The sequence below is a fragment of the Schistocerca gregaria genome, chromosome 6 (assembly GCF_023897955.1).
Source record: "Schistocerca gregaria isolate iqSchGreg1 chromosome 6, iqSchGreg1.2, whole genome shotgun sequence".
NCBI lineage: Eukaryota > Metazoa > Arthropoda > Insecta > Orthoptera > Acrididae > Schistocerca > Schistocerca gregaria.
This window is the reverse complement of record NC_064925.1, coordinates 285,451,353-285,475,960: the sequence shown is the minus strand read 5'-3', so window position 1 is coordinate 285,475,960 and position 24,608 is coordinate 285,451,353. Positions and strand designations below refer to the sequence as shown.

Sequence of the window (24,608 nt, the reverse complement as noted above, 5' to 3'; positions counted from 1 at the left end):
GGAGCAGTGGAACATCCACTCGCTTGAGGGAGGTCACAGCCATTCCCGAGGGATTGTTGGCTACGCTGTCATCACGGTCGGAGCCAGAGACATCACCAAAGGAAATATTCGAATCACGCCACGCTCTGCCCCTCTCTTTGCGTAGTCAACAATGATGGAGATATATTGTTTCGCATGAGAGGCAACTAGACACCTCCAAGCTGTTCCTGATGTACTAGAGCCAGGGACCGGAATGAAGAACTTAATTAAATAAATCTACTGTTGCCCTGACGCCTCCTTTCACTCCTCACGGGTGACAATCCAAGGGTCATCCAAAAGAAGGATCAATTTCTACTATGTCAGATGGCCTCAATTCATAAAACGCTGTAGAGAGGTTTAGAAATTATTCCAGGATATTGTTGGAAAGACTGGTGAACAGGAACTTCACTTCAGCATATCTCCTCTTGTTGTTGGTCAAATACTAGCAGTGAAAATTTCACTCACAGTGAATCGAGCGCCAGAAAATGAAAAAAAAGAACACAAAAGCGCTAATTTCTTTCTTTTTTCTTTCTATTATCCGTGTTAGTAAGATTTAAATATTTCAAGATCTACTAATTTTTATACTTTTGTTATGTATCTTTGTATATGTGCGTTATCTAAGAATTTCTTGGTTATAATTTCCACTTAGTAAGTAGTTTCTAAGAAATTCTCACGTTCAAATAAGATGGATGGATGGAAGGGGATGACATCGATGAACATGGAGTGGCATGGAAAAGATACAGTGCAAACCTTTCAGATATTCCAGAACTGGAATGTTCGTACATCATGCAGTGAAAACTTTTCAGATATTCTTAAACTGGCATGTTTGAAAATCATGAGTGGAAACAACGGCAACAATGTAAGCTTGAGTAAGATTTTCGATTTTCTCTACATATTTTTTTCCTTAAATAGCAAATGCTGCGCGTTTTTGATTGCTGTAAAACATAGAACATAATGTTACACACAGCATGTATCTATGATAAACGCGCAACAGTTATGCTTGAGACTGTAGAAGTGAAAGTCACCGAAATCGCGTCATTATACCTGAGCTTTACGAATAAACATTGTGGTTTACCTCTGCCTATTAAATCTGGTCACTCTATTTTTACAAGAGTTCGTTTCTGGCCATCTTCTCGACCCCCAACTTGGGCTACTGCGATTTTCTCTCAGGGCGTGTTTCATTGGGCCTCGGATCAAAACGCTGTTCCACAGGCCAGTGCTTTTTGTTTATTCCACTCCCACTGTCGTAGGGATTCCGATTGAATCACCTTGCGCCTCTAGGACCCTCGACGATTTTCATCTGTTGATGCAGTTGGAGGAAAAGCATAGCATATCCAAGGCAGGGACAAGAGCATAATCATGGGGCACAAAAGGTGCTCACGTCGACAGGATCGCTAACTCCTTTGAGTAGGCCCGTCCTTATTGCAATTGTGAACGAGGCTCCATCCGTTATATAAATAGATACCCAGATCAAACCGAAAGGTTGGCTGTTTTAATTTACATCATTTCTCCGACATTAAAAAAATGTGTTTCTGTCCATCGTGGAACATGGTGGAAAATGTGTTTGTAGCAGTTTTGTCTAGCGGTAGAGAGATGAAACCCGTCCGAAGAGACATTTTAACTCTAATAAAGAACTACAACAGCTGCTGTGTCAACTGTATTCTGGTGTGTGCTTACATGATAATTAGTTGATGATGCCGGATGTTCTCTACTAATAGTTGATACATTTCATCATTAGCACTCTTTTCATTATTGGCGTTTGCTGAAGTGAAGTCAGATGTCGAAAAATTGATACAGCCAATATTGGGTCTAGTAGAAGTTGCGATGAGTGTCGACTCGTCTCCAGTTGCCGTACTTTGCGACGTCCTAATGAACGCGGATGCAGCGGTCATTGACTGTGGACCAGCTACACGGACAGTTGCATTTTTCATATTCTGAATGTTGTTGTTGAGCACATGTATCTCGGCAGTGACGTTTATGATGAGAGTTACGAAAAGAGCGTCGATGAAGAGGGACAGCTGGACACCGCTTATAAGCATCGCGGACTCCAGCAGGAAGAGGAGCCCATAGTTGGACGGCTGGGTCTGGTCGATAGGCAGCCACAGCGGCAGCGGCAGTTGGCGGCCCTGCTCCGCGCCGCCGAGTGCCTGGCTGATCAGCGGGTCCAGGCACCAGAAGGTCACGTTCATCGTCGCCATCACCTGCACACACCACAACCACAGATCACATACCAGGCTCCGAAGGGAAGCTACAGTAGAAGTGGTAGTTGGCGGCCCTGCTCCATCCCGCCCATTGCCTGACTGATAGTGGGCCTAGGCATCCATATCCACTTGGTCACAGAGAGACGTTAAGGGGACCACACCGTGGTTCAGGTCGAAATAAAACCCATTTACGGTTTTCATCATATTTCGATAAATTAAGGTTTTATTTAAGAAGTCCGTATAGGATTTTGCTGAAAAAAAAAATTTTTTTGCGAACATCTAAAGAGCATTTTCTTACCAAGTGTGTTTATGCACCACGCCCACTTTTCTGACACCCACTGTCACCCCACCCATTGTCAACTCTAAGCCATAAGGAGATGCCATTATTAGCAAAATAGAATGTGTATGCAATGTTCAAAAACGTTTGGGAACTAGGCTGAGAAAACTAACTGTTGATATGAGAGGAAAAAAATTAGAAAATGGAAAATTGTTTACCGGAGAGGATCGGTTAACTAAAACTGAAATAGAAAACTTGCAGGTATTCTACAGGCAGCCAATTAAGGGAAATAAAGAAAATATGGAGGCAATGAAGAGAGATGTTTGGGCCCTATTCTTCCATAAGTCCTCTACTGATGATAAGCCATGTCATAGATTGTGTCCATTAGGAGAAAATTCGTGGTGCAAATACAATAGGGCTCAGTAAACTGGAGGATCTTATTGTCCAGAATTCACTTCCTGCTGCTGTCATTACAGCAATTAAACCTATTTTCAGAGTCTTGGCTCACCTGGCCTAAGAAAATGTCTGCATGGGCAGACACAGAACCCAAATGAATGTTTCAACAGCGTAATTTGGAACCGCCTCCCTAAAACTGTATTTGTAGGCGTGCATACAATGAAACTAGGAGTTCATGATGCTGTTATTACATTCAATTGTGGTAATGTTGGAAAGTGTTGGGTACTGAAAAAGCTGGGAATTAATACTGGTGAATATATGATCACTGGGCTGCAAATTGCCATATAATGAGGATAGCCGATGCAAACAGGTCTGCATCTAATACGGCCAAGAAAATAAGACAAACATCCAGGAAGGTGAAAAAGATGCTGGAAGACCTGTTAGAGGCCAAAGAAGGGCCATCATATGCAGCAGGACAGTCTTAATTAACTTTAAGTAACAAATTTCAAAAGTTTTTTTCTTTAAAGTCAATTTCCCATGAACTAAAATTTTCAATATCTATGCCCCATTAAATCAGAAACTATCATAGATAAATGAATGAAATTTTCAGAGACTCTGCATAACATAAAAAGCCACCTTTGGTACTACATTCATTAATATTCCCCCATTAAAAACTTCACAAAAATATTTTCTGCCGAAGAAACTTAATATTTTTGTTAATAAATTTAAAAAAGTATTTCTTAAAAAACTGTAAAATGGATTAAGTAGATTTTAGCACAGTTAACTCTATTAGCATCATGTAACATACAGTAAAAATATTAAGGTCCTGCATGAAATAGTTTTTTTCAGAAGTGAGTCAAATATTTGCGTAACTTAACATGCGTTAGATAGGCCGGATGTGGTTTCTTTAAATTACACTACTGGTCCTGGCCGTAGTGTAGACAAATCGTAAGTGGCAACTAGTAGCCCTCCACGGAGCCCCATTGATCAGGGTGTAAAGGCAGCAGAGAGATAGGTTCATCACTGCCGTTACATACCCACAGCCAGCAACCAGTAAAAAACACTGATGAGCCGAAATGTTACAGCCACTGCTCAGTGCGAAACCGAATTCAACCTGGTGGAGTTGCAGGCACGTAACGCGATAAGGAAAGTACTCGCATTACTCGAAGTCTAGACTCACGGGGAGTCATTCTAGCGACAATATGAGGCACAAATGGGGAAATCCACTGACGTAAAGCGACTTCGACAAAGGAAAGGTTGCTACGGCCTGGTGCCAAGGAATGAGCAGCAAGGGCATGGCAAAGATGGTAGGCTGTTCGCGTGCAACTGTAACAAACATTGTTTGAAGGAAACTGAAACCAGCAGTAAGCGACAGAATGTAGGACAACCGCGCCTTGTCTCTTTGACGAGGAGAACGAAGGCTTGCACGCTCTCTAATGCAGGATGTTACTGTCGTGACAAAGCACGTCTTCGAGGTTTTCGCATATCTGAGAACCTATTTCATAAGTTCAGACCGCTAACAGTATGTGACAAAGTTGGTTGACACCCACTGACCCACTTTGTATGCACTTCTATCTGATGTATTAACGTCTATATGGAATTCCCGCTAATTTTATTTTCAAAATTCCGATACTGACATTTCTGTCCAAATTACGAGGGTCAGTCAAAAAGTAATGCCTCCTATTTTTTTTTCTACATTTAATTGTCAGGAAATTTAAATGCAATTACATAGGTTGAAAACCACAACATTGAGGATGATTTTGTCATTTTTCAATGTAATCTCCGCCCATCTCTACAGTTTTGGTCCATCTTTGAACAAGGGCATGTATCCCAGCACGGTAAAAATCACAGCTCTGCTTCCTAAGCCATTGACGCACGGATGTTTTGACGGCCTCCTCATCTTCAAAATGAATCCCACGATGAGCTTCTTTTAGTGGCCCGAACAGATGGAAGTCTGATGGTGCCAGGTCAGGGCTGTATGGGGGATGAGGCAAAACTTCCCATCCAATTTTGACAATCTCGTCAGAGGTGTGACGACTGGTGTGTGGTCTTGCATTGTCATGCAAAAGAAGAACATCTGCCATTGATTTTGTTGGGCGAACTCGACGAAGACGTGCTTTAAGTTTTTTGAGGGTTGTGACATATTGAACAGAATTTATTGTGCATCCCTGCTCCAAAAAATCAACCAGAATCACACCCTCTGTATCCCAGAAAACTGTTGCCATAACTTTCCCTGCCGATCGCACAGTTTTGAATTTTTTCTTCCTCGGCGAGCTTGTGTGACGCCACTCCATTGACTGCCTCTTTGATTCGGGTTCAAAAAAATGCACCCATGTTTCGTCCCCGGTCACAATTTTTTTCAGAAACTCATCTCCCTCCAAACGGAAGCGCTGCAAGTGTTGGGAGGCTATTGTTTTCCTTGCCTCTTTATTCTGATCGTTTAACATTCTTGGAACCCACCGTGCACAAACTTTTGAGTACCCCAATTGTTTAATAATCGTGATCACACTGCCTTTACTAAGAGAAATAATGCGACACACTTCATCTGCAGTCACCCGACGGTCACCACGAATGATGTCATCAACTTGCTGAATGTTGTGTGGAGTCACTGCACTCACCGGCCTGCCGCTCCGCTTTTCGTCAGTCAACGGTGTTTGCCCTTCAGCTTCCTTACAACGACGAACCCATCGTCTAACAGTGCCGACATCCACTGTCACAACACCATACACCTTCTTCAGTCTTTCATGAATGCGTATGGGCGTTTCACCTTCTGCATTCAAGAATTCAGTCACACAACGCTGTCTCAAACGAACATCGATGTCGGCCATCTTACAAACTTCTGCTGTGCTGCCACCTGTTGACACAGAAAGTTACTACTGCAGTGGATTGCAGAAGAAGGTTTGAGGAATGGCGCCAAATTCAAATTTTTCACTTAACTTAATTTTTTTAAGTAGAAAAAAAATGGGAGGCATTACTTTTTGACCGACCCTCGTACATGTTATCCAAATCATCAAAACTGTAGAAGGAAATCTGTCCCACAAAACTTTATTATTCACATCATGTGAACTAATTAGTTTCACGAGAAAAGATGGCAATTGAAAGTTATTGCAATTATAATGTTCCGTACATCTAGTCGTAGGAAGAGCCGTAGGAGCTAACTGGTAAATTGGGAAGGGTAGACTAGTTTCAGATTAAAACACTATTTTTCCATCTTTTCAGTAACATATTTATGTTAGCGGAGACGTAATTAGTTTAAAATATATTGTTAGTTAAGGACTTCATCTGGTCCAAACTTTCAGTGCTTATTATAACCAAACTACTTAAAATTTTCTGGCTCTGTCAATATACTCCAGCTCACCTGATTTTTATGAATATGCTGACCCATATCAATGAGAAAGAGTCCTTACTTAAAATTACTAAATTTTCAGTTTCTAAATTTTAACATTCAATGTGGATCTCATGGTCATAAACCTGGCATGCCCACTGTGGGCATAAATTAGTATTGTGTATTTTAATAGAAGGTCCTCATAGGAAATAATACACAAACAAAATAGACGAAAAAAATCAACAGCCAATCAAAGATTAACCTTTCTACCTACAGAATTTATAACTATTATAAATTAAAGAAGTTGAACATTGTCCTAGAGCGAACCTTTACACGGGGAAAGCTCACGCCATTCCAGTCTGTCTGCTTTTAGTTTCAGTCAGTCTGTTCAGTCGGTTAATTCAGTACATTCTGCTCTTAATCTTCATGTGGTATAGCTTCACGTTAGTTAGTGTGTATTTTAGACAAGCCTCGGGATGGGGTGTGTTGCCTCTCGTTTCGTTTCGTTCGAGCTGAGAAAACATATTTTGTAATTATGAACAATAGACATCAAAATGTGTGATTTGGGCTATTTGAACAATATTTGTAACTATAGTATCAGCCGTGCTGCTTTTTCTTCTTAATTTGGTATGAAGCAACTTACGATCACTTCATCTGTACTATTTGCTCTTTTACTTTCTGACGAGATAAGAGGTGATAAGCTCCACATATGTTTGTGAACGTTACAGACTGTTAGGGACCTGGTCCTACCCGGTAGGATCGTAAGACGTAACCGAATATTGGTAAACTTGCTATTTTGAACTTAAAAAAGACGCTTCTGGCTATTCATTTTAAGCTTAAGTCCTACAACAGCGCTTTCAGGTGGTGGTCCACCGAAACTGCGCAGCTACCAACGCTATTTCATAAATCGTATATAGCTTTAGTTACGTGATACTGTCATTTCACATTTGACACATAAGATACCTTTTTTGTTCCGTAAATATTCAACAGTTCAAATGTGACTGTAATTACATGGATAGCCATACTGATCTGAGCTGTTATGACACGTGATTAATATGTAATGTTTTACACAGTGATGATAGTGTGTTGTAACCTGCCGACTGGCGGTACCCAAGATCGAACTTACAACGACAATGGATCGTACTGTACCAACGTCGCTATGCTGTTAATGTATGGCTTCCTGCCACGCAAAATACTTGGGCAAACCAATCAAACACTACAGCTTTAATTAGGTACAGATTTTAATGTCACCTTAAGTGACAATTTAAAACAATTCTGAACTTCTTCAGCCGTTGACAATATTCGACCCGCTAAGTTCCCTACTTGAATTCGGCCACTCGCCACTTTGGTTAATCAAGTTTTTGTTTAGCTGCTTGTTGCTTGTAAAATGGTTCCTTTATTTTCTCGTCGGTTATCCAATCAACTACAGTGCACTCTATCACAATATAGTGAAACAGTTCGTATTTATTCGAGCCAATTCTCGGTCCGCTGTAAGATAGTGGTATTTAAACAACAACTACGAACATGTGTTCGAAGCTATCCCTTCTCGACACACACACCAACCACTACCAGACCACTTCAATAAAATGGCTAACAACCCAGTTACCTCTGGGCGAGCGGCTACCACTAATCGCACAACACGGACAGGATATCGGTTCCACCGATTCCCAAAAACTCAGCACCTACAAATCTACTTCTCACTCTAAGCAGGTTTACGCTGGATTTACCACAGAAAACTTTACGACCGAAACTGTTCACAAGACGACAATCAACTGATAGCTCGTGCAGCTAAATTCGCCAAAACCAGTGTATCACCAGCGACTATTCAGAAAATCCCACAGAACCTCTGTACATTCAGTTGCTCAGTGTTGGAAGGAAACAACCGTCACAGCTACGTATATGAGCAGGGGCCTAACACACTAAATAGCCACGCTGCCTCCGCGAACTGTACCCAAATTAAAATACTGGTACTACCAATCAAAACTCCTTTCCCTCTCCCAAGCCTTAACCGCCAGCTGCGGTGCCTCACTCCACGACGCAATGGGTCGCTCTACTATCGGACCTAGACGCACACCGATATATCCACTTCGTCGGCGAGAGGTCTACATGGGAACTAACTAACTCTTTATGTCATACCACAGGAACCATTTAAAACGAACAAACACGCAGGGCCAATCCAACTTTTAACAATTAATTAATTATTCGTTGCTACTGTCGGTTCTCTACGACAGCGGCCAGCTGCTGCGCGTCGCTGAGGCAGCATCTCTGGACCCGGCGAAGGCGAGTTCTTGCATCGCTGAAGTCGCGCGCGCTCACCACCTGTTTATTCGTCGACGTTCGCGGCTCAACTACAACATTTTTTTCCTTAACACATCGTACACGTATATTTACAGTAACCACCAAGTGTTATTACTAAGTTATCGTGTAGGATGCTCAGCACTACTAAGGGCGAACATAACCCGTGCGTTTTGACACAGCACAATGTCCGAAACTGGTAGCTTAAATAATAGACAATTAAACAGCTGTATGTCACACAGTTCAAAAGCTGATTAACAACTGTTGTCAAACACCTTCAAAAATGTTAAAACAGAGTAGGTGGCGCCAGAGTACAATGCTAGTTCAGGAATAAGCACACCTTTCACCGCACATTGTCGAACATGGGGCTCTGAGACAGAACCCATGTGTTCCCATATCGACCCAACAACTTCGTTAGTTACGATTTCAGTGGGTGTTGTATCATCGAAATAGAATCATGGAACAATGAAAAAGTGTCGGTCGGTTGAATCATGTTTGCTGTTAGACCAGGTCCATGGGCGCATCTAGATATGACATCATTCAGGCTAACGGCTGCTCAAATCATGCACTGCGCCACGGTCTCGGACTAGTGAGAGCTGTACTTATCATGTTAAAGGGGGACATTAACCTGGGCTTCCATGGGACCTGTGGTGAGAAACGAAGGCAACATGATCCCGCGCCCGTGTTCCCGGGTTCTATTCCCGGTGAGGTCAGGGATTTTCTCTGCCTCGTGATAACTGGGTGTTCTGTGACGTCCCTAGGTTAGTTAGGTTTAAGTAGTTCTAAGTTCTAGGGGACTGATGACCATAGATGTTACGTCCCATAGTGCTCAGAGCCATTTTTTTAAGATAACATGAACATGACAACTGTGGACCACCACAACATTATTATGAACCAAACGTATTCAGTCATGCTTGAGACGTTCCCAGTTCGCGATGGACTCTGCCAGCAGACAATTGTCCAAATCACAAAGTCAAAATCCTCCTACAGTTGTTTAAGCAGCTTGATGACTACCACTTTCACCTGATCTGAACGCGATGGACCTCAGTTGGCTCTACGCTCACAAACAACCGACCCGTAATTTGAGGGGGACGTCTCCAATGCGTAAATATACGGTGATACAAGCCTCCACCAACGATTTGTTTATTCCATGCCACGACGAATCTCTGATGCTTTCTGTGCAAACGTGGACCAAAGAGGTGGGCGTAATGCTTCGGCTCATCAGTATACAATACTAACAATTAGTTTACAATATGTAGGGTGACTCCTCGATGCGTGCACTATCGTGGTATTGCACCTGCGTCCTTGACTGGTCGTCAACACGTCATGGGTCCTGCATTCGATCCCAGGCACTGCTTAAGTTTCGAATTAAATTCATCAGCAATGGCGGACTCAGATCTTCGGTATAAGGAGTCACAATCGATCTGCTAATTGCCTTGTCAAAGCGGGCGGAGGAATGGATAGTTCCAGGGCAATCGCTTGCCTTGAAGTGGGGAAATGACCCTAAAACGTGGAAGAATCAGCATTGATCTGCGTCTTGAGGGTGCAGAAATCAAGAGAAACCACTGCATTAAAGGGAGAGCACGTGACCTGTAGTTTAAAAAAGTGTGACGTTGATCTCCTCGCTGGCAAAATATTTCGGATTAGTCCCCCATTCGGACCTCCGTGAGAGAACACTCAAGAGCGAGAAAACCTTGAGAAAAAGGCTGAATTACCAACGAAGGGGTGACATTCTGCGAATGCAAGCGTGGAATGTGAGAAGTTTGAACATAGCAGTGAAAATAGGAAATCAGAAAATGGAAAAGCAATGGCTTAAGGTAAATGTAGTGTGGGTTAGTGAAGCAGAATGGAAGGACGATAAGTATATCTGGTCACACGGATATATTGTAATATCAACAGCAGCAGAAAATGGCATAAATGGAGTACGTTTCGTTAAGAAGAGAAATAACAAAGCAAGAGATATCTTCTTATCAGAAACGACAGCAAATAAACATCAATAAGAATAGTTCCGGTATACGTGCCGAATAAATAAGTTGCAGATGAAAAGATGTAGGAAGTATATGCCGACATGCCAGTAATTCAGTATTGTAAAGGGAGATGATAATCTAATACCCATGGAAGACTGGAACGCTGTAATAGGGGAAGGAATAGAAAGAGTTCTTGGAGAATATGGGCTTGGTGATATGAATGAGAGAGGAGTTCTACTCCGAATTTCAGCTGATAATAACGAATACACTGTTCAAAAACCATAAGAAGGTAGGAGGATAAGAATCGCTGTGGATTTGGGTGATGTAGTACTGAGGAATCGTGAGATGCCTTTTAATTTCTCTAAGGCTGTAGTTACTGCCATGACGATCACTGCAGTGCACAGTCGAAGAAGAATGGACATCTCTACGCAGGGGAAACCAAGTAGTTAAATAGAAAAGAATGAAGTGCTTGGATTAAAAAGGGCGTAAAACAGGCATTCGGCCTTTAGCCCCTACTGTTAAATCCATGCATAGAAGAAATGACCAAAAGATAGTTCGAGAGAGGGATTAAAATTCAGGATTAAAGGATATCAGTAATAAGAATCGCTGATTACATTACTATCCTCAGTGAAAGTGAAGAAATATTACATAAAAACACAGGCACAGGAAAGGAATATTAGTCACTGGGAAGGCAAGACGAAATGACTGCGGAACAAATGTGAAGACATAGATGAAAAAAATGGTCGCAGAAAGGACTGATTCAACACTTAGAAAAATCAAAACAAGCTTCCCTGAAATTAAAAACAAGGGAATCAACATTAAGAGTGCTACACATATTCAACAGTCTAACGTAGAGCAGAGTGTAATCAGGTGGAGGTATTACACTGGCGAGCTCTAGAGGAGAAGGACTTGTCTCAGAAGAAGGAGTGGGAGCCCATATACAGTAGAATAAATAGGTGCTCCAATATTAAAGTCGGCGTTCATAGCAGCTTTGGAAGACTTGCGGTCAAATAAAGAAAAAGGAATACGTAACATCGCTCCAGAGTTTCTAAAACCTTTCCAGTTGGTGAGTAGAACCTATGAGATATGCGAATATAAGCAGACTCGGAAAGTTATCATGTCTGACTACAGAGTATGTGTTGAGAGTAAACCGAAAACGGTGAAAATAATGAGGAATCACAGAAATGAGATTAGAGATCTACGTAACATCAAAATTCTTGGCCACGACGTAGATGAAGTGGAGGAATTCTGATTCTGTGGAATAACACGTCACGGACGAAGGAAGAAAAGCATAAACGGTAGGACAATACAGGCAGAGAGAGCCAGTATTCCTAACCAAAAGAGTCTACTGGTGTCAAACGCAGACCTTAATTTGAGGAAGAAATGTTTGTGGATGGGTGTTTGGAACTCATCATTGTATGGTAATGAATCGTGGATTATGAAAAAATATGAAAAGAAGAGGTGTAATTGTTTGAAATGTGATACTTTAGAAGGACATTGAAAATGAAGTGGGATGAGGAGGTAAGAAATCAGAAGATTCTTTGCTAAATCATCACGGAGACGAAAATGTGGAAAACGCTGACAAGAAGAAGAAGGCACAGGCTGATAGATGTCTGTTATCAGGGAATGACTTCCATTGTATTAGAAAGAGCTGTAGGGCGTAAAACAATGTAAAGGAGGACATAGATTGGAATGCATAAAACAAATAATTGAGGACAGCGCAACTCTTATACGACCACAACTAGTATTACCGCGTGGAAATCGGAACAAGCATACACGAGGGAGACCTGATTGGTGCTGAAAATATGTGGAGAATACACACTAAATATGTGGTGAATACACACAAGGAAAAGTATACAATATTCGTTTGAAGATAATCGCCTTGTAGGGCTTCCAACCAAGCTCAGAGAAATATTGTTTTTCCAGTGCTACTGCTCTGCTTCGCCTGGTTCGCTACTGAATCTTTTTGCACTTTTTGAGACAGAAATACTTCGTTTACACAAATCAGCTCGATGAAATCTTGATGATACGACTAAAATTTCCTTACCACTTTTCATGTAAAGTAATATTTATGTAGTGGGCTCTAGTCTTCCATAGCAAATATAAGACGGAAGAAATAATCCTAAATCATATGCAGATTCCTTTCAGCAGTTTTTCGTTCGTTTGATTTACAGTACATATCGAAAAGTCATACTGTATAATATAATGGGCTACAAGAAATCATCATACAAGGGTTGGAACTTTAATAGTGTCAACTATTTATTTACAGCTCGTACAAAATAGATACGTGTTTAAAAGTTTTACTGACCTTCAAAGTAGTCACCATCATAGTGTATAACCCGTTGCTAGCGATGTGGAAGTCGTAGGATACTCTTAGCAGTCCCAGTTGTGTTGACAGTTCGAGCGGCGCGGTCTATTGCCCGAAGAATTTGTATCAGTTCTGAAGAGAATGCCGTGAAGTGTTTCCTTCAGTTTAGAAATCGAGTAGAACTTACGAGGGCTTAAGTCAGGGGAGTACAGTAGGTGATATAGCAGTTAGCAGCCCCATCAGTCAAACAAATCAGTAGCAGATTGCACTGTACATGCTTGAGCATTGACCTGCAAAATGATGGTCAGGTCCTGCAGAATGTGTCATCACTTCTGTCTCTAAGCTGTTCATTTTTGGAACACAAACTGCGACCAGGGTTACCCCATGTGTCAATCTGTTAATGGATAAAATTCTTGATCTTTTGGATATCTGTATTAATATGATTATAGATTGTTACTTCCAGTCTTGTAATTCAGTTTTCTTTACATAATGCAGAAGCAAAATTTTCCTTTAATCGTATATCAGGACAATCTAAAAAATGTATAATATGGTTGCCAAGTTGTTTATGAGCTCCTGGACTCAGTAATTAACAAATAAATTTATTGTGTATTTCTAATCTGGAATTCTAATCCAAGCCAAACAATCTTTTCCTACAATTTTCTTTATATTCTCCTTGAATACGAATCTTGTGTTATGTCTAAATCCAATAATAGTAGTGTTAATTTTTCTTACAATATTTGTGATAGTTCTTCTAATACTGTAGCAATCTTGGCATCTGCTAATTCTGTTTTGTAAGGAATAATAACTCGATTAGTCTATTTACTTCTTATTACATTCACATCTACATTAATAGCTTGTTTAGCTCCTTTACAAGTTGTTTCCGAATCTAAAAGAAAAGTTAGCTTTAACAGCATGTTTTGCAGAACAAAATTTAGAAACTACTCCTCGCAACAAACTATTAAATGATTCACGTATTTCTTTCTTAACTGAAAATTGCTTTTTGCCTGCATCTTTTGTACGACGTGCTAAATTTGTTATTTTAACTACGATAATATTATCGCAGAATGGTTCCGTAATTGGTTTAAATTCTTCTAATTTTTCTTCTCCATTTGTATAGTTAATATCTGCAATATTTGTATCAAGATTATTATTATTTAAGTTTTCTGTTAGTAACCAAATCTTTCATCGGTTCGTTTTACTTTATTTACAAAAAGTTCTGTTATAGAAAATTTCTTTTTATTTGCAGTAGACAATTTATTTTCAGCTTCCAGTTACAGAGGAAAAAATTTATTAGAATTTTATAAAAGTTTGCAAAATTATTATTAAAAGGACATGAAATTTAATTGTTTTCAAAAAGTAGTTGAAACTGGGCAGTTAAAAGCATATAAATTTGCCTTTTTTGCCTATTTGAAGGCTTATGATGTTTTTTGTGCTTTTAAGAAAGTCACGCAATTAAATGGTGATATTATGTGACTCCAATCAATTTTTCTTGAAAATTACCTTATTTTTGTTATAAATGCGACTTGAAGAATAAATGTTTTAAGCACACAAAAAACAACTATGAAACTGTGTGCCACTTTTAATGAAAAAATTCCGAAAGATACACTTGCCTATATAGTCGTGCTCAGCAAGAAAAATTTGACATCGATATGCAACACAGGATTCTAACTGAAAATTTTAATAGCTCTTTTTACAATAAATTTCATTATTTATTTATATATTAGGACTATTCAAAAAGTAAGATGACTTTTCAAATTGCGCAGGCAATGTACATTCGACTATCGATATTTTTTTTGTTATATTGGTACACATGTCCGGATCATATATTTAAATTTTCAGGTGTACAGCATACTTCAGTTGTTTTTAGCAGATAGGTTAGACGTTTTATACTGTGCTCGGCGATTTTCGATTATTATAAAAAACGGAGCAAATAATTTGTTTCAAATTTTACGTGAACAATGGAATCAAGTGCTCTAAAACACTTGAAATGTTGACAGTGGCTTACGGTGAGTCTGCTCAAAAAAATGTCAATGACGAAACTCGCTCTCGGTGCCCCAGAACATCAACAACAGATGATAACGTCGAAGCTGTCAAGAAAATTATTTCGGAAAGTCGTAGAATTACTGTAAGAGAAGTTGCTGAGGATGTTGACATATCGGTCGGCTCGTGTCATACAATTTTATCGGACGTTTTGGACATGAGATGTGTCTGAGCGAAGTTTGTTTCAAAACTTATCAATTTTGATCAGAAGAACCGTCACATGAGCATCGCTCACGAGCTCTTGAATAACGTCAATGATGATCCTTATTTGCGCAAAAGGGTCATAACTGGTGACAAAACATGGTTTTACGGTTATGACGTTGAAACGAAAGACCAGTAGTCCCAGTGGAAGCATCCTGGAGAGCCAAGATCGAAAATTGCACGCAAAGTTCGATCAAATGTCAAAGTTTTCCTCACTGCTTTTTCAAATTACATTGGCGTAGTGGATCTTGAATTTCTGCCTCAAAGTCGTACGGTCGACTAAGAATGTTACTTTGAAGTTATTAGTCGTTTGCGAGAAGCAATATGAAATAAATGTCCGGAATTGTGGAAAAGCGATACATGGCTTTTGTATCAGGCTGTGGCACCTGCTCATGCATCGTTGCTTGTGATAGATTTTTGGCCAAAAACAACACGACAATCACGCCTCAGCCACCATATTCACAGAAAAATATTTCAGTGAGTTCAAAAGTTTTTGGGATAAGAGAAGTTTGAAGCTGTTTCCCAGAAAGGAAAATCAGACTAATCTGAAAAAAATTAATATAATTCTGGCCGTAATTAAAATTATGAACAGACGCTGTTGTAGTCTAAACAGTAAGTGAATTTAAGGCGTTTTTACCTAGGAGACTGAGACGTTAAAACGATTTTCCATCGCCGCGGTGACCGGAATGCTCTGGTGACTTCTTACAACCAGTCTCAGTTTACAGCATGAAATTTTCACTGTGCAGCGGAGTGTGCGTTGATATGAAACTTCCTGGCAGATTAAAACTGTGTGTCGGACCGAGCTTCGGACTCGGGACCTTTGCCTTTCGCGGGCAACGCTCTACCGACTGAGCTACCCAAGCACGACTCACGCCCGTCCTACAGCTTTACTTCTGCCAGTACCTCGTCTCCAACCTTCCACACTTATATAGAAGCTCTCCTGCGAACCTCGCAGAACTAGAACTCCTGGAAGAAAGGATATTGCGGATACATCGCTTAGCCACATCCTGGGATGTTTCCAGAATGAGATTTTCACTCTGCAGCGGAGTGTGCGCTGACATGAAACTTCCTGGCAGATTAAAACTGTGTGACGGACCGAGATTCAGTCTCGGCACCTTTGCCTTTCGCGGGCAAGTGCTCTACCTTCTGAGCTACCCAAGCACGACTCACGATCCGTCCTCACATCTTCACTTCATATCAGTGTACACTCCACCGCAGAGTGGAAATTTCATTCTAGAAACATCCCCCAGGCTGTGGCTAAGCCATGTCTCCGCAAAATCCTTTCTTCCAGGAGTTCTGCAAGGTTCGCAGGAGAACGTCTGTGAAGTTTGGAAGGTAGGAGACGAGGTACTGGCAGTAGTAAAAATGTGAGGATGGGGAGTTAGTCGTGCTTGGGTAGCTCAGTTGGTAGAGCACTTGCCCGCGAAAGGCAAAGGTCCCGAGTTCTAGTCTCGGTCCGGCACACAGTTTTAATCTGGCAGGTAGTTTCAGTCTCAGTTTGGCTCTTAGACTCAACTGATTAAAATCAAAGTACAGAGGAAATGAGGAGAGAGAGCTGACCACCCAGGTGCGGCCGAGGACGACGGCGTGGCGCGAATAGCGGCCGCGGGCGCCCTCTGGGTCCCGGAAGCTGCTGCGGACGGCCTCCAGGATGCCCACGAGGCGGCGCAGGCGCCGCCACTGCATCAGCAGCGACACCGCCTGTCGGCACACGCCATGCCGTCTCCCTGTAAACGAGCTCGCCCCTGTCGAGTAGCACATACATTCTACCAAGGTAAGTACAAGCCACGGCTACAATGGTGCGTAAAAGTAAGGGATCCACATGTACGTGATTACTCTGCTATTCACAATAAAGTGCCTGGCAGAGGGTTCAATGAACCACCTTCAAGAAGTCTCTCCACTGTTCCACTCTCAAACGACGCGCGGGGGAAACGAGCACTTAAATTTTTCTGTGCAAACCCTGATTTCATGCCAGCGTAGCTTGTTTTCCACCCCTCCTTTTCCTTGAACACATCCACACACTATATATTGTCCGCCGCACTGATCCCCCTCACCCCATGGTATCTCCCGTCATCTCCAGTTCCCAGCCCGTTACCGCCACTTCACCGTTGTGTCCCACCCTCTCTCCATCTACACACCCTCCGCCTCCTTTCAAAACGCAACTTCCACCATCTACCCCTCCCGGATGATGAGCTTCGCCCTGACATCTATCCTTCCTAGCAACTCTAACCCTATCTTCCTCCTGCCTCCTCCTCAGGGCTCCCTCTCCTCCCCCTCCCTTCTCCTGAACGGATTACCACTCCTACACCCCCTCCATCTACATCTACATGTCCTTCTTTGTACTTTTTCGATGTCATCTGTCAGTCCCACCTGATGCGGATCCCACACGGAAACAGCAATACTCCAGAATAGGGCAGACAAGCGTGGTGTTAGCAGTCTCTTTAGTAGACCAGTTGTACCTTCTAAGTGTTCTGCCAATGAATCGCAGTCTTTAGTTTGCTCTACCCATAATATTATTTATGTGATCGTTCCAATTTAGGTTTTTTGTAATTGTAATCCCTAAGTATTTAGTTGAATTTACAGTCTTCAGACTTGTGTGACTTATCGCGTAATCGACATTTAGCTGATTTCTTTTAGTACTCGTGTGAATAACTTCACACTTTTCCTTATTCAGGGTCAATTGCCACTTTTCGCACAATTAAGATATCTTATCTGAATCATTTTGCAAGTATTTTTGATGAAAGAAACTTTGTGTTGACGTGCCACTGCCAAATAACATGCCTCAATGAAACTTGGACTATACTTGCAAAGAACTTCTACAGTGTAATACAGGGAGTAACTGGAAGAAAGACGCAATGCGACGAACAGAAATGACACTTTTATTAAAAGACAATAATTTCTCGCAAGTCACTGCGATTTGTGCCGGTCCTCTGGACATACAAATGACGGGACATGATTCGTAATAGGATGTTCTGTCACTACCGACGGCAATACATGCCCTGCAACGGGCTTCCGACAACTGAACAATAACAGGGACGAATCATGAGCCGGCACACACAGCCAACCCATAAGCGATCGCCGGCCAAATACATGTCGTCCAGCAAGACGAGCGACCGACGACCGACCAAAGTCGTCGCCACTCCAATCACGTGTGTCGGCAACCATCGGGCGAGTCATGGCGGTCGGGACCTCACTGCTACCGCGCCCCGACTGAACTTGCGCCGCGTGCCAACTCAAACACTGCCAGGTCCGAACTAACTGTTGGCACGTTCCAACTGACTGGTCGAGACACGACGACCGGGAAGTAATAGCAGTTCAGTAAAGATAATACGGCAGCGGTTACATCGATAAGCACTGCTGCTGCCGTTCACGGCCAGGTAAAACAGCAACTCAGTGACACGAGTAACTGAAACTAACATAACGAGGTGGCAGTACGGCAAATACAGGATGTTAAATGAGAGACCGCACGAACACAAGCCGCGCACGGCTCACCTCCGTTCAGTGGTGAGTGGTGCATTTGGCCGTGACTTTATTTTTATGGACGACAAAGCGAACAGCAGCGGCGGAGGAGCTCTTGGAACGAGAGGACATTCAGTGAATGAACAGCCTTGACCCTTTCTCCGACTTAGATCCCAACGATCAAGAGTGAGATATGGTGGAGAGATGTATTGCTACAGCGACTACCCCTACTGGTGGAGGAATGGAACGCCTTATCACAAGAAGTCCTTACCAACCATGTGGTCAGCACAGGAGCAGATTGCAGAACATGTACTGCCATCCTTGGTGATCACAAATCTCATTAAGAATCATGTCCTGCCTTTTGTAATGTCCAGGAGACCATCGTGAATTCCAATGATTTCAATGTATCTTTGAATAAAAGTGTCTTTTCAGTTCATCCCATTGCGAATTTCTCTCAGTTATCTTCTGTACTAGATTTTAGTGGTTCTTTCCTTGTACTGTATGATCTAAATTTCATCGAACTATGTTACTTGGCAGTGAGACGTCATGTGAAAGTTACATTCGTCCTCAGGTTTTTCACACCAGCGTATATTCAGTTACTATCAATGCCGTACCGTTCAGTGGTGCTACTTCCAGATGATTTCCTGTAGCGTAAGAGGACAGTTGCGAAAAGCGACTGATGAAGTTGAAAGCACAAACTCACCTCTAAACAGTATTCGTACACGCAAAGTCAGTCTCGTACCTAAATATCTCCGTCTGGTCAAAGGAATCCCTATACCCTACGTAATGCGGAATTGAACATGTGAGGCAGATCTGTGAGTAGGCAGGGAGTATTGTGTCGTCAGAATGAGTCGGAGCTCATTGACTTCGAACGTAGACTAGTTACTGCATGTCATGTTAGTAACATTTCCTTCAGGAACATTTCAACACTGCCCAGGTCGACTGACGGTGACGAGATAATTAAGCGAAAACATGAGGGAACAAAAACTGGTTCAAAGGGCTCTGGGCACTATGGGACTTAACATCTATGGTCATCGGTCCCATAGAACTTGGAACTACTTAAACCTAACTAACCTAAGGACATCACACAACACCCATGATGGAACAACCACAGGTAACCTGAGACCAGGCGTGTACCGTCGAGCATTGTGGAGGGTCGTTGTAAAAGATCGCATGAAATCAGCGGAAGGAATCACTCATCAGGTCCAAAGTATTATAAGCATTCCAGCTGGCACTATGACTGTGCGTGCTGAGTGGAAAAGAATGTGGTACAGTGGCCGACGAGCTCCAAATAAGCCAAACTCGGTGGTCAACGCCAAGCGCCGCTTGAGTTGATGTAAAGAGCGCTGCCGCTGGATAGTGGATGATGGGGAATGTGTGACAGTTGGTGATGAATTAAACTGAGCTCTGTGGCAGTCCGAAGGAGGGGCTTGGGTTTCACGAATGCCTGGAGAACATTTCCAGGCATCATGTATAGTGCCAACAGTGAACTCTAGAGGAGTTGGTGTCGCGGTAAGAGAGTCTTTTTCGTGGTTACGCTGTGGTCCCGTTCTTGCGCTTCAGAAAACGCTAAACGCGGAACGAAGTTAACGCGTCACAGCTGTGTACCCTGCATGTAGCAGAGAAGCAGTCGGCAGACGATGCTTGCTTGTGTCAGTATGACAATGCAGCCTGTCATACAGCAGCATTTTTGAAGCAAGGTTTGTGGACAGAGACATTCACGAAATGAACAGGTAAAGTCTAGTTCAGATCACATTTAATTTGTCAGACAGTCTTATTCATACAGTGGAGTGTCCGATCTACGTGCGTATCATTTAATGTCTGGAATTTTATTTGCTGAGGCTCCACATACAAATTTACAGGACACATTCACAGAAGAAGTTTGAACAGTTGTTCTTTCAAAATACGATTTGTGATTTTATATAGAATTTTTATTCTGTTAATTTTTTGTGTTGGAACTGGAAGTCACCTACTGTGACGTCACGCGTAGTAGTGCTGTTCATTTAACTGCACGACACAGAGTTTCACATGAGAGCTTGTGTAGCGTACAGTTTTACGTTTTTTAAAGGTAACTGAAATACAGTTACACAATTTCAGACATTTCGCGACTCTTATTATCAGACTACTACCGTAGTTCATGATCAGAAGAGAGACCAGCACGAAGTTAAGAATAGGAAACAACTCCAGTTTAGAACACAACATCAAAAAATAAAAAGGTTAAAATGGTTCAAATGGCTCTGAGCACTATGGGACTTAACTGCTGTGGTCATCAGTCCCCTAGAACTTAGAACTACTTAAACCTAACTAACCTAAGGACATCACACACATCCATGCCCGAGGCAGGATTCGAACCTGCGACCGTAGCAGTCGCGCGGTTCCGGACTGAGCGCCTTAACCGCTAGACCACCGCGGCCGGCCATAAAAAGGTTACAAAGCTGTTTCACCCCACCTCCACCCACCGACCCTGTGCTTCTAAATTACAAGACGTACCTCTGACGGTCTGATGATTACAGCAAAAGTTGTTAGCGACGTTATAAGGTTTTTCTTAGTACGAAGCTACAAAGAACATTGACGTGGAATTTAACTTCATTTTGACTAACGAACACAGGTTATGATATTTCCCACTCATCTTATTTATTTAGCCTTAAATTCTACCAGAAACAACACACACCAAAAAATATTAGAAAAGAATTTTAATTTCTACGCGTACTTCTCGTTCAGTCACGTACAGCTGAGATATTGTCATAATGACTAATGCAAATAATAAAAGTGAATAATAATAATAATAATAATAATAATTGGCATTAATAATAATAAAAAGGAAGAATAACATTAATATTGATTAGCTTGGCATGTCAGAAGCCGTGTTTACTATAATCACAAACGGAAGAAATGAAACTTTCTGGCTGATTCCAACTGTGATCCGGATCGAGAATTGAACTCGGGAACCTTACCTTTCGAGGGCAGGTGCTCCATCGATTGAGCTACCCAATACCTCACCGTCAACCTTCCAAAGTTCACAGAAACCCTTCTGCGAAGCTTGCAGGAGTAGCACTCCTGGAAGAAAGGATATTGCGGAGACATGGCTTAACTACCGCTGCCGGGTTATTTCCAGAATGAAGTTTGCTCTCTGCAGCGTAGTCCCGGGGTAGCTGCGCGGTCTAGGGCGTCTTTCACGAGTTGCGCGCTTCCCCCCATCGGAGGTTCGAGTTCTCCCTCGGGCAGGTGTGTGTGTGTGTCGTCCTTAGTGTAAGTTAGTTTAAGTTAGATTAAATAGTGTGTAAGCTTAGGGACCGATGACCTCAGCTGATTGGTCCCATAAGACCTTACCAAAAATTTCCAGTTTTCCCGAGATCGAGTCTCAGTCCGGCACACAATTTTAATTTGCCAGTAAGTTTAATATCAGCGGACAGTCCGCTACAGAGAGAAAATTTCTTTGTGGGAACAGGAGAAATAATGGAAGAGAAGAATACTGAAATGGCAGTGGTAACAGCTGTTAAGAAAGAACAGAGTTTATGTGGAGGTTATGTAGGCGAAGGGAAGGAAAAGTGGTTGACGTGTGTGGCAGGAATTTACAAGAGTCGTCTACAGACAGCTGTTCTCACTAACTGCGAAATTTGAAAGGACATTTTATTTTTCTGATTTTTGAGGAAGGTCTCTCAAAAATGGGGTTCCTGATAAGGAAAGTGGATTTCATAAGATAGCTGTTACGTAATGTTGTGGTGAGGGTTTTACTTCGTTGAGAATGAGGATTTCTGCTGCGCTTTTCTGATAGTAGTGTACTAATTGAAGTTAAATAAGGGAAAGTGCAACGTTTGAAAAGACGATAGGTCTAACACAGGGTATGATAGTCTCTACGCTTGGCGGCACACAGCCACGATAATTGTTCATAAGCAGCACTGATGTTGTCGAAATAGCGAACGTCACATATACTATCTGATCAAGAGTATCCGGACGCCCCGATGTAATGCGTATCTGAATACTAGGTGTCACGACAGGCCGGTATAAAAGGAAGCGGGGAGCGTTGTGTTGCCAGCAGTAACATCAGAGTAGGTCGAGCTCGGTGAATCCAAGCGTTGACTAGTCTTTCAACGTCATGTGAGCAAGAAAATAATCAGGGACGTTTCAAGCTTGTAAAAAAACAGCATAAGTGGACTGTTGGTGGTTTGATTGTGGACAGGGAACGCGAATGAACAATCGCAACTAAACCAAAATCAAGGAGATTTCACATACTGATGGACAGGGCCCTCCAGCATTGCGGAAGGTAGCCGTATAAAATCTTATGAAATCATAGGAACGAATGACTCATGAGCTGATGATGTTTAGTTTGTGGGGCGCTCAACTGTGCGGTTATCAGCGCCCTTACAAAGTTCCAATTTTTACGCAGCCCAAGCTAGCCACCGTTCAAATGTTCAAATGTGTGTGAATTCTTAAGTGAGCAAACTGCTGAGGTCATTGGTCCCTAGACTTACACACTACTGAAACTACCTTATGCTAAAAACAACACACACACCCGTGCACGAGGGAGGACTGGAACCTCTGGTGGGAGGGGCCGCGCAGTCCGTGACATGGCGCCTCAAACCGAACGGCCACTGCGCGCGGTCTAGCCACTGTCGGGAATGATGATGATAATGATGAAACACGCAGAGCCTGGGCAGACAAGATCTTCAACACAGACTCATGAGTTGCAAAGAGCTACCAGCTCTCCACCTAACACGATGACTGTGTCTAGGGAATTAAAAAGAAACGGGGACAGTGGTTGAGCAGCTCCACGTAGGCCGTACATTTCATTAGTCAGTGTTAAACCACGATTGATGTGGTGTAAAGGGTGACGCCATGATACAGCGAATGACTGGAAATTATTTGTAGCAATAAATCACGCCATATCCTGTGGCAACCCGATGCAATGGTTTGGGTTTGTCGAATCCTGGAGAACGTTACGTGCCATTACGCCTAGTGTCAACAAGTACAGCGAAGGTGTTGTTAAGATATGGAGGTGTTTTTCATTTTAGGGCGTGGTCTCCATATTGCTAAATTCGGATGGATATTGTAAAGCATTGTGTACTGTGATAAGTAGAGGAACAGTCCGCAGGAGATGGTGGTTTGGGTCAGGATGACAATGCACTCTATTATAAAGCAATACGGGGCAATGATTTCTGCAGCATAACATTCCTGAAATGGACTGGCCTGTCCGCACTGCTAATATGGGGTAGTGCAGAACTACAGTTAGTCACTGAGCACAGTACAATGCCATTCATCAGCAATGTGTTATTCCCAACCTCAGGGGACTTCAACCCAATGGAAATCTATTCAGATGAGTTATAATGTCTTCTTAGCTCCAGACCTGTGATCTCAACATTAGTAACCTCTCTGGTTTCGGCTGATAAGGAAGAATAAGCGACCATTCTACCAAATAATTGGAATGTGAAAATTTTCCACAGCAGAGTCCAAGCCGTCATAACGACGAAGGGCAGATACACCTCATACTGATGTCAATTTATAGGTGTCCATATGGTTTTGATCAGATAGTGTATGTGTCAGATAACAAGCGGTCAAGTATTACTTACTTGGTAGAATTCCGAACTTGGCTTAGTGACAACACTTACCTTGACCAAGTTGATTACGGAAACGGAGAAGACGAAGGCCGTGATGGAGGCCCTCTCTGTTTCCGCCGACTTGCCAGTGCAGAGCTCTACGCCGGTGGTGGTGACGAGGGAGACGTTTGCGAAGATGTTGACCACAGCGGCGAACAGCCTGCCGCAGTGAGCCAGGCGGGCCCCGAGGGAGGTGCGGTCTCCACTGGACAGCCCCAGCAGGCCACCCACCAGGCCCAGCACGTCGCGCTCGTCCTCAGGTGACCGCGCCATCTCACAACCACCCTCCTGCAGCAGCAGACTCGTCCGTCTCCGCACTACGAGATGGCACTGCCTTAGAGAAGGACCAAAGTCTGCTTCCGCCGATCCGCGTATTAATATGCAACGCAGCCAATGAGATTGCTGCTAACGTAGAACCTTTTCTCCTCGCGGATCACACTCCCGCAGTGATACCTGAAAGCGCGAGGTATTATGACGAGTGACCAGACCTCCGACGTCAGTCTGCATTAGTCTGTACGAGTCTGTAT

General features: G+C 42.6%; 1 protein-coding gene across 1 annotated transcript in view; it reads right to left on the bottom strand.

Moving 5' to 3' along the window:
- The window catches only part of LOC126278853 (odorant receptor 83a-like), a 62,103-nt gene extending 37,749 nt beyond the window's left edge, over nucleotides 1-24,354 (bottom strand). The window contains exons 1-3 of the mRNA XM_049979129.1: nucleotides 24,094-24,354; nucleotides 16,589-16,729; nucleotides 1,696-2,219 (exon numbers count right to left, since the gene is read on the bottom strand). Coding sequence (XP_049835086.1) covers nucleotides 1,696-2,219; nucleotides 16,589-16,729; nucleotides 24,094-24,354 — 926 coding nt within the window. The remainder of the gene's footprint in view (nucleotides 1-1,695; nucleotides 2,220-16,588; nucleotides 16,730-24,093) is intronic.
- Nucleotides 24,355-24,608: the final 254 nt, after the last annotated feature.